Source organism: Trichoderma evansii, assembly GCF_050947405.1.
Source record: "Trichoderma evansii strain SZMC 28006 chromosome Unknown GGI43scaffold_10, whole genome shotgun sequence".
Lineage (NCBI taxonomy): Eukaryota > Fungi > Ascomycota > Sordariomycetes > Hypocreales > Hypocreaceae > Trichoderma > Trichoderma evansii.
Genome location: NW_028145196.1, coordinates 1,130,840 through 1,146,644, shown reverse-complemented (window position 1 = coordinate 1,146,644; position 15,805 = coordinate 1,130,840). Strand labels below are relative to the sequence as shown.

The window sequence follows — 15,805 nt, the reverse complement described above, 5'->3', positions numbered from 1 at the left end:
TAATATTATTTTTTAATTTAAATATAATTTTAAATTTTTTAAAAATAATATAAATTTATATTTTATTTTTTATTTTAATTTAAATAATATTATTAAAATAAAAATTAATATATATAATTATTTATTATTAATAAAATTTTTATATTTTAATATATTTAATAAAATTAAAATTTAATTTTTTTTTTTATTTTAATTTTTTTTTTTAATAAAACTTTTAAAATTATTTATATAAATTATATTATTAATTAATTTTTTTATTTAATTTAATTAATTAAAAATTTAAATTTTTTTATTAAAATAAATTTACTTATAATTTTAAATAAATTAAATATTTTTTAAATATTTAAATTTAATTATAAAATAGTTTTTTTATTTATAAGTAAAAGATTATATTTATAAAAATATAATTATATTTTTTAATTTAAATTTTTTTTTTTAATTTTAAAAAAAAAATTTTTTAATTTAAAATTTTAAATATTTTAAAAAAAATTTAATTTATATAATAAGTTTTTTTTAATTAATTAATTAAAAATTAAAATAAAATTAAAAATAAATATTATAAAATAAAAAAATTTTTTATAATTAAAAAAAAAAGTTTTATAAAAATTTTATTAATATTTTTAATTAAATTAAAAAAAAAAAATTTTATATAAATTTAATTTTTAAAATAAATTATAATAATTATAACTTTAAATTATATTTATTTTTTATTTTTATTTTATTTTATATATTATTATTAAATTAATAATTATAATTTAATTTAAAATATTAAATAAAAAAATTTAAAAAATTAAATAAAAAAAAATTAATAATTTAATATAATTAATATAAAAAAAATTAATAATATAAAACTTTAAATTATTATAAAAAATATTTTAATATTATTTTTAATTAATATTAATAAAAATAACTTATTAAAATTATATATATAAAAATTAAAGGTTTAATTAATAAAAAAATAATATATAAAAAAAACTAATTTTATTTTATTTATTATTTTATAATTTAAACTTAAAACCTGTTAAAAATAAAAATAATAATAAAAGATATTATTAAAGAATTTAATTATCTAGTAATAAAGTTAAGGACAGGATTTTTTATATATATATAACTATATGATCTATATAGACAGATTAAACTAGCATTTCCCTTGTTCGACACCCTGAGCCCTCTTGAAATTATAAATCTATTATTATTGTCCGCGCATATATAGTAATAGGAGTATATGCTATTTAGACGGTACAAATAACAAAGCTATCCTTCTTTTCTCCCGACCAGAAAGATCCCAGCGTATACTCAAGTTTGAGCTTATCGCCCTCTCCATACACTCTGACTGAACCCTTGGCCGCCCACACATCAATACCCAACGTGACACCGCTATAGAGGCCAGCAGTATAGCGACCACCAACAGGAGATCCACCAAATGTCGGTCCAATACAAATCTCCTTATCATCAAAATCAAAGTAGCCTCCAATCTATAAGAAATTAGTATGGATAGTTGCTTGAAGGGCCATGCTTTTGAAAATTTATTTATATAAAAGAGTAAAACGGAGTAAATATGTAAATAAACAATAGTTTGGGCAAGAGAGCTTGAGAATTAAATTTACTTACGCCAATGCCAAATGCGAGATCAAAATTGAGCTCTTTACGGTTACCACTGTGTAAGTCCTGCTCTGCTGGAGGGTCCGATGGGATTTCGGTGATCTTCCATTCCCCCTCCGAAACTTTCTCGGATTGGAAAACAGTAGTGTTGGTAAAAACTTTTGTATCCGTAGTTGCCATGTTGCTTGTAAAGTATTAATAAAACACTGATAGCTTGATGATGTTATTTGATAGTACTGTAATTGTTTGTGATCCTGAAAGCAGTTGGGTTAGGATACTAGACTTGGGGCCATTCAACCGCTTTTTATATTCGATATCATTCGGCGAGAACTTCTCAGTGGCAATTCATTTGATCCTGATTTGTGATGTTTGAAGTGCAAGGCTTGATAATTGGAAGCTGAAAATGCAATACTTTTCTCAAAGCCATGTTTAAGCCCATGTTGGTGGATTGAGGCGTCAGTATTGATTCTAGCAACCCAATACTATTAATTCTCACAATCCAATAGAATAATAAGAACGAGCGGTGTTTATATGACGAAATAGGCAACGCGGGTCAATAGTTCAAGCTAGTCGCTAGCTGAACAATATCTTCATGGTGGGGTTGCCAAATATAGTACGTCAAAGTCGTCAAAAGAGGTCTAGCGACAACAATATTTCTTCTAATACTGCATTAGGGTATTTATCAAATAAATGCACGTTTGTAGGCTATTGACTAGTGGCTGCATCTGGAAACGCATGCCTTTTAATAGTTTTACTTGATGTCAGCTGAAATATTACTCTATACCATTATACGAATAAATATTCATTTGGAAATTATAACTAACGCTATCAACAGAGATGTACACTCAGATAGCAGTACCGCAGAAATCGACAAAGTGTTGGGATCACTTGGAAGCAAATAAATTCTTTTTCGCGAGCTTTGTTTAAATATTATTACGCATACGATACTGTAGCAAAAAAACACAGGTCAACCTTGCGATGATGGCAGAGTCCAAAGCGCCCGCAGATGCTACTTCAATCACTGTCAATGGACGCGTAGTTGAGCCACACAAGCACTACGCTAAAGATGCTGAAGGAACAGACCACATAGTCCTGACCCTTTATGACAACATTACTGCCGACCAGCACGCCGCGCTCGAGGAACTGAATGTGCACTTCCAAGAAGATCTGGGCAATTTTACGTATCTATGTCGATATGAACCTCAAGATCTCGAGCCACTCCGCCATCCTGAATGGGTACGGCAAGTCGACGTCTACCGTAACAAGTTCAAGATTCCGGAAGAGCTTTCAAACTTCGTCAGTATAATCAAGAATTCATCACTGAACAGTAATGGCGATGAAATATTGATCAATGTGATGCCGCATCACGAATCTTCTGACGCCGCTGGTCTCCAAGAACTTGCTGCTAATGTCGCTGCGGCAATTGGGGCCGATTTAAATGATGTCAAAATCCTGACTGGTAAAGTACAAGTCGAGGTCAAGGCTGCGTTGGTCGAAGAGATTGCAAGAGACAAGCTTGTTCGGGTAATTGAGCAAGTTATGATTCCTTGTTTGGCCGATGATCAGGCAAATAAAATTGCTCTCGGTCCAGTACAATCCATGGACATACATAATTTTCATGGCGATAACCAAACCATTGCTGTCATTGACACGGGCTTTGACCTTGGTACGCCAAGTGACTGCCACCCTGCTTTCCAGGGGCGTATTAAGGGACTGATATCTCTTGGTCGAAGCGAAAATGTTTTTCCAACAGACTCTCAAAGATATGATGACCCTGATGGCCATGGAACACATGTCTGCGGAACAATAGTTGGCCAGCCTATCGAGACTTCGCAGGGCACTATCGGCGGAGCCGCGCCAAATGCGAAGTTAGTGATTAGCTCTATTATGAATGTGAATAATCGGCTCGTTCCTATCGAAGATGTATACAAAGCCTTCGACATACCTTATCGCGAGCACAAAGCACGCATCTTCAGCAATTCCTGGGGTGATAATCTTGCCAATAACTGTCAGCGTCAGTATGGCACAGATGCCCAAAGCATTGACGCTTTTGTGAGAGATCATCCGGATGCTCTGATCATCTTCTCCGCTGGAAACAACAACCCGGACATCTATCCCTCCAGTACTACAAGGAATGTGCCTCCCAGGCCCACCATAGGCTCGCAAGCGGCTGCCAAGAACTGTCTAACGGTTGGTGCATCTGGCTCAACAAGAACAACTGGAATTGACAAACCCTCTGGTCTAATGACGCTTGACCCCGACAAAGTCTACCCGAAGAGCAGTCGCGGTCCTAGCAAAGAAGCCCGGACCAAGCCAGACGTAGTGGCTCCAGGATTCAGCATCTTGTCTGCTCAGTCAAGACATCCCAAACTAAAATACAGCGGCTTTAGAGTTGCGAACAAGGAGACTTCTGGCGAGGTGGCGTGGCAGACAAGGAGCGGCACAAGCCATGCGACGCCCTTGGCAGCTGGCTGCGCCGCTATACTGAGAGAAATTGCCCAGACAAAGGGCATTGAAAGTCCCCCGGCTGCGCTCCTCAAAGCTCTCTTGATTAATGGTGCAGATAAGCTTTTGGATGTGGACATCGAGGCTCAGGGCTTTGGCCGCATTAATTTGTCAGCTTCGGCTGAAATGCTGCAACAGCCGCCCATCTTGGCATACGATAGGGATACGAGCGGCCTCCAAGCAAGGCTCAGCCACGGGACCTTGATTGGAAATGCGTTAAAGCACAATGATGTATTTGAGCTAACACTTGTCCCTGAGGCACAAGGGCACCCAGTAGACCTGGAATTTCGAGTTACGCTGGTTTATAATGACAGGCCAGGGGCTGAGGTTCAGAATAATCTCAACTTGACGGTGATTGACGCTATAACTGGGACCGTCACTAACGGATATACATCAGAAGACAATATGAAAGTTCAGAACAATGTAGAGCAGGTTGTGCTAGAATTAGCGTCTAGCACTACCTTGAAGATTAGAGTAGTGGCGCAAAAGATATTCCCAGGCGAATCTCAAGATTTTGTGCTTGCTTGGGCGCTCTTGAAGCCTTACACGGGCTTGCAGAATGCCTAGATAGTGTGTAGTTATCCATAGTGAGACTAGATGAAAAGATCAATCGTGATTCAAATTATAGAGACTTATGATTGGTCAAGTTTACTCTGCTTTTCAGCCCACCACTTTCAACGTAACTGTTGTGAATATGCTTACTAGCGGATATTCTCATTAATAAACCAGTGGAGAATCAGCCTAATTAGCTTAGATGCATCACAGTGGCTGGCTGAAGCACAAGGTGGCCGTGGCTAGCTGAAAACAAGGAGATTTAGCTATCTGCAATTAAGCAAGCAATTATACTGGTATAGATGAATCTTGATTCTGATACTATCTAATACACTAAGGTTTAATAATATCAGGATTCGATAGTTTGCAAACTATTGGTGACTATTAGTATAGCGAAGGTGAGATCTGACAGAACAGATAGATATGGTTCTATCAATATGAACAAACATGGCTACATGATCTCCTAGCACATTACAAGAAGGGTTAGTCGGTTTTCATTATATATTCTATAGTAAACTCAAAAATATTTAATGTGGCTTTCATCTCTTCTCTAAACATTTCTCTTTGCCAGACACATCAATTCATCTTTTCTCAGCTTAACACCAAAACGCATCCTACTTAAATAAGCCTGCGCTACTTTTAAAAAATACTGCCACCATGTCTCCATCACGTTCTACCAACGTCACTATCATCAACAAGCTTGGATACGACCTCGTTCTTGACTCAGCCAATGTTTCCCATGGTGAATGGTCCCAAGGTTTGAATCCACCCAAGCTCATTTCGGCAAACAGCCAAGCAAGCTTTCAGGCTGAATCTGCTGGATTTATGACGGGCGACGAAGGATCTTTCAGCTACTCGAATCCATCTGTTGGTACTTTCAACTGTTCATTCGACAACCCTTTCTCGGGCTCCAACGACTATAGTGAGACTGCCCCGGCTGGCTACATTGCAATCCGCAGCGGCGGCAGTGGTGATAATGCCGAAGTTACCTGGACTCTTCGTAAGTGCCCCCTTTACCCATATTTCTTCCTAGCTACTCTTTTTGAGATAGCTATATTGACTAAATTATAGAAAAGGTCAATTAGTATATAGCTGAGGGGTCACACAATAAACAGCATTACGAGCGATAGTTACTGCTCCAACTGTGTATGCTCATTATTTTCTATCCTAATTGAAAGCTTAACAACTATCTATCCACTTCTGCTTGTGACACTTAATATACGTCCTATAAACCCTTTTAATTCCTTCTTAAAACCCAGAAATGTATTTAGAAGCCTATAGAAGCCCTCTTATAAGATTGTGCCATGTATTCTTGCCCACACACTATGCCCTGTACAAAATATCCCGTCAAGAGAGGTCGCCCATGTATGATGGCGGTAGTCACAAAAAGCTTTATGCTATTGTTCCCAGAAGAAAGGGTACATCACTAAAAAATAACTATAGTACACAATCGATAAAACTGCCGGACGCAAGATTAATATTGAAATTATGGATAAAAGCAACGCCTAAACTGTGCTGGCGGCGATTTTGGGACTGTCATTGGCTGATGGGTCGGCCCGTACCGTTCCACTGCCAGCTGGGCACTAGTAGACGCTATTGGCGGCTTATAGAAACTATTGGCTGGTCTTCACAGGCGCCCAGGCTCCATTGAGAAACTTCGCGGTGTAGTGTTGGAAACTGTGAACTGTATTTACTTAATGGCGGAGGAACGGCTGATAGGGCTCTGATTGAATTGAGAACTCAGATTTAGATCAATGGCCTGCACTGGTTGTTTGTCTTTGTATAATGAATAGCGTCGAATATGAGCCTGTAAAGTGAGTCTTTATGTACTTCCGAGTCGTCAACATTTTCGTTCGATGTAGGTACTCTCTTCACGTCTAAACATATCCCACAACTCTCCACTTGTTCACACTTCTGACCTGAGAGACCTCTACGCATTCCTGCGAATACGGCCGAGCTTCATCCCATTCTGTGAGTAGGATAATACATGCGGAATAGGTGATTACTGGGTAGGAGAAAAATAGCTGCTGCAAAATCTCACCTCATGTTGGTTTTTACGATGTGAATGGTAGTGACGCTTTGGGACGCTCCTTCTTCGGTCGGTGTTCGGACTCGGCGTTCGGACAGGTAGCCGCTGGCCGGTTGAATGTTGTGTGTATAGCTCTACTTTGCCCAAGCCAATAATAAAGTTATAATGACCAAATGGACTAGGTCACGTAAATATCAAAATGCATAAAATATGGGTGGAAGAAATGTTTATTGCAAGAAAGGTGCCGTCATTATCGTATTCTGTACAAGTGGTTTTAATGAAGCTACGAAATGTTACATGATGTGGACGTACCGGCTAAGAATAGACCTGGGGAGCCGGATATACAGGGGTGGTCAGATTATCTAAGTGCAGTGGTTGCGGTCAATTCCAAGCCACCAAGAAATACAAAAGCTTAGCACTTTCCTAATCAAGGATAAATCGGCCATGAGATTAGATCGCGTGGAAAACGTGATTGGAAAGCAGACGGAGCAAGGCATACAACGTCAGCACGAAGATGCACAATGTTTGACAGAGCATCAAGCTATCTCAATGAAGAGTTGGCGGGCAGAGCTCTTAGAGAAGCTCTGACGAATTAAGGAGTAAGTAGGGGCAATATCAACCACAGTGATAATACAGGTTTTTAACCCATTGCTTGGGTAAGGAACTGGGCTGAGCAATGGGCATTAAGCCATCGTCCATGATCCATACTAAGGATACCATCGCCCTGTATTGTAGGCATAGTAGGCATTGAAGAGCTTTAAAAAAAAAAAAAAAAAAAAAAAAAGATTATTATATTTATTGATCCTAATTGTTACACAATTAAGCCCCAAGTCTTTCTGAATATATATGCTATATCTTATAGAGCTATAGGTATAGGCGCATGTAAAATAAGCTGTGAAACATTGCTAGTATGCCTTTTAACTAAAAACAGTAGCATCGCAAGTGGCTGCAAAGTATCCTGTAGTATCAGTGGTATAATCACCGCCAGGAGTTAAAATTTAAAAGTAGCTCTGGCCCGCTCCGCCTCCGTTTGCCCAAAGCCACGTCAAGGGGATTGCATCACCCTGGTTCATTTGGATTTGGACTGACCCGCCCTCGTACGGCGCTGAAACGCGGTTCGCCCGAAAGTCAGCGTTGTCGTCGTTCCAATTCTGGTACACATTGCTACCTGTCCAGAGATATCCCCAGTTGTCAATGAAGTCGCCGCTTGACCCCAACTCATATAATCCGTCCTCTTGGGCAACAAAGAAGCCGTTCATAAGCATGGCCGCCTGCGAAGAGTCAAAGATTTTGCCATCAGGTAGTTCGAGAGTTGGTCCACTAGGCCAGTTATCGGTGGCAAAGGTGAGGATAGCCAAAGTGCCATTCCAGTCGGGAGTCAGATCCTTCAAGGCGGTTGATGTGAAGCCTGGGTCTGGGAGATCAGCGTCAGCGCTGCCGTCAAATCAAATAATTTATCAAATCTATCAATCAAATCAATCAAATCAAGTCCATTTTTCTTATCAAACAATCAAATTCAGCAGCCTGATTATTTGATAGATTTAATCTATATCAAATATAGGGTACTCTGAATAAAAATAAGCGTAGATAAGATAACATGGGATAAGATGCCTTATTATATCGATAAGATAAGATAAGATTAGATAATTAGTGAAATAAAACAGGGCAGAAACAGGGAGAAAACAGGGGGGAAAAGTAGGAAAAAAAGCAAAAAAAATCCTATTAAATATATCAAATATTTGACAAATTTATTAAATAATCAAATTCATTATGCTTTTTGAATTAAACAATTAAATCTGGGTACCAGATTTGATTTGTTTGATTTGACGGCAGCGCTGATCAGCGTTAAATGTGTGTGTAAACTTGCGATAGCTAAGGCCATTGCCACCTGTGTAAACAGACGTGGCTACGGCGTAGGCTGTCACAGTCTCAGTAGTCGTTTGGGTGACTGTGCTTGTTGTAGTGCTTGTTGAAGTCGAAATTGCCGTTTCGGTACTGGGATTGTCAGTGAGACTAAAGCAGGCATCTTTGGTAGATATTGGCTTACAGAGAAATAACGGGCGTAACAGTATCGGTGAGAGTTACAGCAATGGGAGCTGATGTGTGATACGCTGTCGTAGTAAGAGTGGTTGTCGGAGCGCGGCCTTTACCTTTCGCTCGACACTACTAGAGGTGATGTTATACATCTACAATATCACATAAAAAAAACGTTATCAAATTAGTGAATCTGGAAACACCTTTGTTTTATGTCATTCACCTGTAGAGGCCATTGCCTGGTTTGATGTGAGAATCTAGGCTTCAGTTTGAAGCTGGGCGTCTGATGGGAATCCGTGACAAAGCACGGCATGGTGACACACGAGTAGATGGCTGCAATAAATTAGAGATCGCAACTTACTTATTAGACTCATGTAGAAACTACAAATTGACTTCTTAACATAATTATCTATAGACAAAGTATGGGTAAATCTCACTGTATTTAGTGCATTGGACAGAGGTAACGGTCCAAGCGTACAGCGCCTAGTCAAAAGTCTCTTGTGGCGCTAAAACTGGGCCTACCCTGGAATACGCTAATTACTTAAAAATATTAATAACTTAATAGAAAGTAAATAAAAATAAATAAAAAATATATTATTTAAAAGACCGCTTTTTTGATAATCTTAATATTAAAAATTTATAAAAATATATTATATATTAACTGCCTTATTATAAAATAACTTTTTTTATAATTTTAATTAATTTTAGTATATTTTCTATTATATATAAAATTATATATAAAATTACTATATTTTAATTATACTATAACTCTATTAATATTTAATTTGATAAAAAAATTTTTTTTTATAATAAATATTATATAAAAAATTATGTTTAATTAAACTTTTAGCTTTTTTTTTATAAGTGGGGTAATAATTATAAGCCTTTTAAAATGATGTAATTTGCTGTTTTTTAGTGCACTAAATCTGCCCACAAGAGACTTTTGACACCCCACTGTATCTTAACTTACCTATGAGTCGGAACCTGAGTGTTTCGGTACCATTTATATAGGCTATCGAATATGAAAGCGAAAGTAACAAAGGAAAGATGGGGTGGCTTTGTTTTTAATAACTGTGAAAATTAATTATTTCTGTAAAGCCCGGAGGGCCTGAACATTGTGTGTCCGTATCTCGATGCTTGCTTATTGCTTGTGTCTCTTATGGGGAGGTTAGCTAGAAAGGGTACCTTGGCTGAATATAAACCGACTACTGAATGCGATGAGCATACATAAAGGTTGCCGGACGCTTAGCCATTTGCGCTACAAGCGCGAGGAATCATCATTAGCCATGCACCGGTATAACACGGCTCAAATGCGATGCATAAGCTCCCATCATCCATCAAATAGACATTTTTCGCCTCCATGTTTCCCATGACATCCGCAATGATCGGATCGACAAAGAGGTTCGGCATTCCGCCAACTTTGGCAGCCTTGTGTCAAGCTTGTTCGGTGGATTCAAGATTTCCACAGATCCCTAATGGAGCAGACTAGCGAAACTAGTCGCTGCAGTACGGGACCCGAAGTCCGAGAGGCTGAAGATGCGTCTGGTTCACCAAACACCACTAAGAATATGCTGAATCAGCCTCAACGCGCAAGATTAATGCGAAACCGCGAGATACCCAATTGAGCCTAGTATAAGTTGCTAAATCAGTGCTACAATATTGCACAGAGTGTCATAGTTATTGTACGAGCTGATTAGCTTTTAAATAATTTGTTAATTTGTACTTTAATTGCTTTTATAACCTTTCAGGGGGTCTAGTAGACGTAATATTTGTTGAGATAATATACTCCTACATGTTGAATTTGAATGTGGCAATAGTTTCTTTTCTTTTATCCACAACTCAGCCTCATTCCTACAATAAATCTAATCTTGCGCATCCATTATCTTCCATTTAGCAACCAAAGAGTCTACAAAGACTGATACACAACGAATTGCTGCATCGGCAATTGCATCAGCGCCTTCAAAACTCGGGTCAAACGAGGCAATTGTCATTGACATAGGCACCGTTTTCTCTGCCAGCGTTAAAAGACACTCACGCATATCAGCCTCTTGTAAACCTCCTGGGGCCGCGAATCTGTTTGCCTTCCCAATGGAAGTATCAAAGCTATCCAAGTCAACATGGACTAGCGATGGTTGAGAGTCGAGTCTTTTGCCATCTATTAACGCCGCTAGTTGCTTGTTAAAGTCAACCTTTACCCGTGGATTTCCCCAAACCACTGATATGCCAGAGTCCTTTACATGCTGCCGCTCAATTTCATTAACATCACGCATACCAACATGAATGAGTCGCTTCAAATCAAGAGGGGAATACCCGGGAATCGTTGCAAGCATCGACTTGAAGCAAAGATTACCCAACATCGCGATTGGCATGGAATCGAAATATCCACTTGTAATAGTATCAGGAGTATTGAAGTCGTCATGAGCATCAAACCAGGCGCAAGCCAGTGATTTGTTAGAATCCGCTAATACGGTAGAAATACCAGCAAGGACTCCAACGCTTGAGCTGCAGTTACCCGCGATAACGATGGGGAAGGATGCTTGTTCGTGTGCCCGGCGAACAGAGATGGCTGTTCTTCGGAACACCTCAAAACTTCGTGCTATGTCACCTTCGAACTGGTCGTGCACTGGTGGTAATTCTACTTCGTCGACTTTGATACGACGCTCTCGAATTGTACTGACTAGTCTGCGGAGCTTCAGATGGGCCGGACCAGCCCCAACAGCCACTTGGGAGATGCCGACATGATAGGGTGATGAGATGATGGTGATTGACCGAAATTTGGGTATCATAATAGATAGTATGCTCCGTTGACTTATTCTTTTTGTGTCTCTTTTTTGTTGACTGAAAGCCTACTGATCCGTACCAAGGATGGATAAATAACCATACTCAAAGAAGTTGAATCGGGTAGTTGAACAGAGTCGCAACCCCCCGCACGATCCCGCTTTTACTTACCTAATTGGGCAAGTTAATGCGGAGAGGGGTAAGGTGAGTGAGACATGTTTTTCATAACTGGGTTTGTGGTTTGCTGTACCTAAACTCAGTGACCGACACAACAGCCTACCCAAGGGGTTGTGGAACAATTGTGCCATTGGCCGCCAAGAAACTGATAATGGTCTTAATTTATTCTTTTAACTTCTTTGGTTGATTGGGGTCTAAGAGAATTTCTCTGCCTCAGCAGCAGGTTAGGCCTACTTACAGCATTCAACGCATGCTAGAGGACGAAGAAAAGTACATAAACGACCAACCACTTTCAACTGCTGAAGTCGCCGGGTTATCCAATTTCGCTCCAATCAAACTGAAATCTGAGAACCCTGGGTTTTAGCTTACTATATTCTATTCTCATTACTCTATTAAAACGTTTCCTTATAGCCGTGATACTACACAAGAGCCATCTAGTAGTGTCCCAGACCGTAGTTCCACTGGCTTGGCTAGTAACTCTGGCAGTTGAGCTGAGAACTTGCGGAAGTAGGTGGCTTTAAGATGAGTTTGAACAGCGGCTTGGTTCTTATATCTGGAAGCAGTTAGGGCCGTTAAATCTAACTCGTGGTTGCCAGCTGGGGCAGGAATTGACGATGCCCAAAGAGAATTACGTATACGGAAGGATAGCAGAGGGAGGGGAGCGCGGTGCTTCTTTTCGAGAATTCTGTAAATAGCCAAAACACTTACTTCTCGATGATGACAATCTCATTCTTATTTTGAACTTTGATCGCATAGTATAAAAGGGTGTCTGGTTCGTGGTCTTGCACATTGGCGGTGACCTCGGCAATAAGCGCAGCAACCTTGATCATGTGAACGGTAGTTAGATGGAGAACAAAAAGACAGTAAAACAAGAAGAAAGGGGGCTTCCCGACCTCTTCGAATTTCTCTGGCTTGGGATAGAGCACCGCGGCAACGTTGACTTCGGACATGATGGTGGTGGCGTTTGTGGTGCTGGCGTGTATGTCTCAGCTGGGAAGTCACTCTCGCTGTAGTGGCTGTAATGTAGGTAGAGGCTACTTACGGAATATTTATGTGTGTTAGTTTCACTTTTAGTTAAAAGGCGGTCCATGGAATATATATGAGAACTCAAGCATCCAGGCATCCAAGGGAGGGATTAATTTCATCTTTTGAACCCTCAATCTGGGCCGCGGCACTGGATGAAACGGACCCACTCTACGTTTCGTACCGAAACCTCGGCGGGAATTGTGATTACTTAACACCGAAATTCGCTAACTGAGGAACGGCGCCAGTATAGTGGATTTTGTCCTTTACAAATTTATTGTTTTGGTAATAATTTGCGTTGGTGGCCTATATTATCTATTATTAAATCCGTTATTACCCAGCAAATCTAATGACTGGGATCTTACAAAAGGCTGGTATTGAGTGGCTTTGTATCGTGAAGTGAGTAGGTGTGGATCAAATTAACAGTGAATTTGGTCATTGATTCCGATATCATTAAGAGGAGTCTGGGTAGACTTACGTATTCCCTTGCGCTCCTGTGGATAATAACTGCTAATATTTGCTCATAGCGGCTTCTCATTGCCCCTCAGTATAGTTCTTTTTCTGACAATTGATGCGTTGAACATTGTCGTAATACACCCTTGATTTTCTAATCCCATTGCTATGGCAACCCTAGAGCATTAGAGATCAACTCCAAGTAAAACAAAATTTCCGTATAATGTTTTCGTATACTAAAGTATCGAATGTGGTATTCTATCTTATAAACACATTGATGTGATGCTGACCGCCTGATTTGATTAGGTAGCTGTTTAATGCTGCTTAATGTAGACATGCCTGGAATCCGCCTGACTTTCATGTCGAGGATAAGGGAGTTGAATGCGTCATAAGTTGCCGCAGAAGTTGCCGCATTTGCGAAATGGACGCCAGCCTCAACGACCCTAAAAAATATTTACTCGCAATTGTGAGAAACTACGATCAATCGTCGTACGCCTTCTCCTAGAAATCTAGAAAAGTAGTCGTAATAAGAAAAGCTCATCGGCTTCATTTACTATCTCAAATGGCTATAGCTTCCCCGCTTGTCGACATTGGAAAGTTCTGCACTATATTGACGCCTCTCAGCCGTAAATCTTACTATACTCAATCATCACAACACACAACACACCACCATGATATCTTAAATAATGGGAAGTATATGGAAATTTAGAGTTCAGAAAATTTAACGCACACTCAATCGGGGTTGTACTATTCTGCTTTTCAAATACTGGCTTACCAAGCGTGATTGGTCCTTTGGTTACTGCTGCGAGTCCGTATCTCTACAGCATCTCCCCACGTCATGAAATAGGGGGTTTATAACTTAAACCTTTTCCCTCCCAATTCATGAGTCCAAGGACGACCGCCACGGTTGATGTGACGTGTTCTGGAGCGACGTTGTGGCCGTACCACCACCAATGAGCATGATCGTCAGGATAAGCTCGTAGGTGGAAGCCCGTACCTTTCAAGGATAACAACTGAGAAGAAATCTCGGTCGCAGTCACACTAAAAGCATTTCGAGAGCTGAGCGGCAAGCACACGTGAAGTTACGTGACTCCACTACACCCGCTGCTAGTTATTTCCTCCCTTACATGCGAGCTCTAGTTAGTTTTTCTTCTTCATCATCACAATTCCAGTTCACAGTCACATTTGCTTGTTTCTCTTCGAGCTCAGTGCCTTTGGCATTCTTGATCGATCTCCTTGTTCATTCGTTCGTTCATTCGTGATCTTTCGTGATCCCTCACACGTGATGCAGCAATCCGATTGCGACTTAGGGGAATCTATTGATTGCGCATACGAAAGCGGACAGGCAACCACACTTGGTTAGGTTGGCTGGAAAGGGTACCCGCTTGAGTGAGAGCACTGTTAATGGCTGAGCTAGGAACGTTGGATTGGGCAGCACAGTCTGCGAAACATCTGTACAGGTTAGGATCCGGAACCAACTGCATAAGTTCGTTGAAACTTAGTATTATCATGAAGAATTGAGTTGGCCACAGGGCAGAGATTATATTACAGAGCCCATGCTACGTAGTGAACATACTAATGCCAGCCTTGCTGGATTGTTCCCCCTACGCGCACTCTCTCGCTGTCGTAATCTCGCCCAAGTACAAGAGGATGGCACGCCGAAGAGTTTTCACTGGCCAGTTCTTGGTCAGACCGACTTTTGGGGGTAGTGAAATCTGTCCTCAGCAGAATTCCACCATGAGCCGGCAAAGCAGGTAGTATTCTGAGGACGTTTCCTGACGCAAGTCGATAGCCTTACACCAAAGTCAGTACAAGTGCAGGCAGGTCTGCAACCGCAAACGAGAGAACAAGAGAAGGGCGCACCATCCTCTTCCCGGTCATATTTCAAACCATACAAACATCGAGCCTCCTTTCGAAGCCATCTTACACTTATTATTGCTCGACTTGTGTACATTCCAGCCTTGTATACTAGTCCTAGGATTACTCCTCTCGGGCTCGAAAACAAGGAGTGATAAACAGATCACTTGGACTATTGAGTTGCATTATATCGTAACTGTAACTCATTGTCCACTGGCCACTTACGCAGTTTGTTAGCAGATTTTTTGTAGGCATTACAATACATTCCCCAAAACTCGTTAGGAGACGACCTATCGATACGCTTATCGGCATTTTAAATCCGTAAGTTTCAATTAAATGTCAAGGTTAAGCGAAAGATATCCTCCCTGGCTTATTTTTTTTGCGTATGAACCCAATGACACAACCACCAGGTATACAAAGTTGAGGAATGTCGAATGCGGCGCAGTGGTACAATATGTCTCCAACCACGTGTGATTACATGTACTCATGCACCCCAGATGTAACCCCACTTTCAGATTACATTCCTGCGCTATTTCTACCGCCTCTGAAGAATGCCGTGAAATACGAGCGGCTTTACTGCAAATAGTAAATTACCTCCGAGGACGTTAGCGATAACAACTATAATAGATACTCGCGCAGAGACAGAGATCTTCAGAGGTTACAAAACCTGCAGTATTCTCATAGTCAATAAAAGCGCCTATATAATACCAGCAGCAATGCCTCGTAAAAGTAGCTGATGATGCTGCGCCATTTAAAACCCAAGAATTTGCTCCCATGACACGTGGATTTTAAAAC

The 15,805-nt window shown here is 39.9% G+C and overlaps 7 protein-coding genes across 7 annotated transcripts; 2 read left to right on the top strand and 5 right to left on the bottom strand.

Moving 5' to 3' along the window:
* Positions 1 to 1,232: 1,232 nt before the first annotated feature.
* Positions 1,233 to 1,782, bottom strand: GGI43DRAFT_384079 (uncharacterized protein; the record flags this gene model as incomplete). The annotated part of the gene is made up of 2 exons (XM_083203469.1): positions 1,233 to 1,475; positions 1,612 to 1,782. The coding sequence occupies 2 exons, from the start codon at positions 1,780 to 1,782 to the stop codon at positions 1,233 to 1,235; spliced, it is 414 nt and encodes a 137-aa protein (XP_083060718.1).
* Positions 1,783 to 2,583: 801 nt separating this feature from the next.
* Positions 2,584 to 4,674, top strand: GGI43DRAFT_423077 (S8 family serine peptidase; the record flags this gene model as incomplete). The annotated part of the gene is made up of 1 exon (XM_083208186.1): positions 2,584 to 4,674. One exon carries the CDS (start codon positions 2,584 to 2,586, stop codon positions 4,672 to 4,674), a length of 2,091 nt encoding a protein of 696 aa, XP_083060717.1.
* Positions 4,675 to 5,316: 642 nt separating this feature from the next.
* On the top strand, positions 5,317 to 5,744 carry GGI43DRAFT_427592 (crystal protein ET79; the record flags this gene model as incomplete). The annotated part of the gene is made up of 2 exons (XM_083208836.1): positions 5,317 to 5,659; positions 5,731 to 5,744. 2 exons carry the CDS (start codon positions 5,317 to 5,319, stop codon positions 5,742 to 5,744), a joined length of 357 nt encoding a protein of 118 aa, XP_083060716.1.
* Positions 5,745 to 7,520: 1,776 nt separating this feature from the next.
* On the bottom strand, positions 7,521 to 9,035 carry GGI43DRAFT_427590 (uncharacterized protein; the record flags this gene model as incomplete). Its single annotated transcript, XM_083208835.1, has 4 exons — positions 7,521 to 8,102; positions 8,493 to 8,683; positions 8,736 to 8,851; positions 8,946 to 9,035. 4 exons carry the CDS (start codon positions 9,033 to 9,035, stop codon positions 7,687 to 7,689), a joined length of 813 nt encoding a protein of 270 aa, XP_083060715.1. The 3' UTR covers positions 7,521 to 7,686.
* A 1,342-nt stretch (positions 9,036 to 10,377) lies between these two features.
* GGI43DRAFT_405834 (arginase family protein) lies at positions 10,378 to 11,616 on the bottom strand. Its single transcript, XM_083206086.1, has one exon. The coding sequence runs from the start codon at positions 11,506 to 11,508 to the stop codon at positions 10,585 to 10,587; it is 924 nt and encodes a 307-aa protein (XP_083060714.1). The 5' UTR covers positions 11,509 to 11,616; the 3' UTR covers positions 10,378 to 10,584.
* On the bottom strand, positions 11,617 to 12,814 carry GGI43DRAFT_405830 (putative quinol monooxygenase). The gene is made up of 3 exons (XM_083206085.1): positions 12,720 to 12,814; positions 12,386 to 12,649; positions 11,617 to 12,230 (listed from the first exon to the last, which is right to left on the bottom strand). Exons 2-3 carry the CDS (start codon positions 12,625 to 12,627, stop codon positions 12,083 to 12,085), a joined length of 390 nt encoding a protein of 129 aa, XP_083060713.1. The 5' UTR covers positions 12,628 to 12,649; positions 12,720 to 12,814; the 3' UTR covers positions 11,617 to 12,082.
* A 1,284-nt stretch (positions 12,815 to 14,098) lies between these two features.
* GGI43DRAFT_405825 (uncharacterized protein) lies at positions 14,099 to 15,048 on the bottom strand. Its single transcript, XM_083206084.1, has 2 exons — positions 15,017 to 15,048; positions 14,099 to 14,946 (listed from the first exon to the last, which is right to left on the bottom strand). The coding sequence occupies exon 2, from the start codon at positions 14,662 to 14,664 to the stop codon at positions 14,470 to 14,472; it is 195 nt and encodes a 64-aa protein (XP_083060712.1). The 5' UTR covers positions 14,665 to 14,946; positions 15,017 to 15,048; the 3' UTR covers positions 14,099 to 14,469.
* Positions 15,049 to 15,805: the final 757 nt, after the last annotated feature.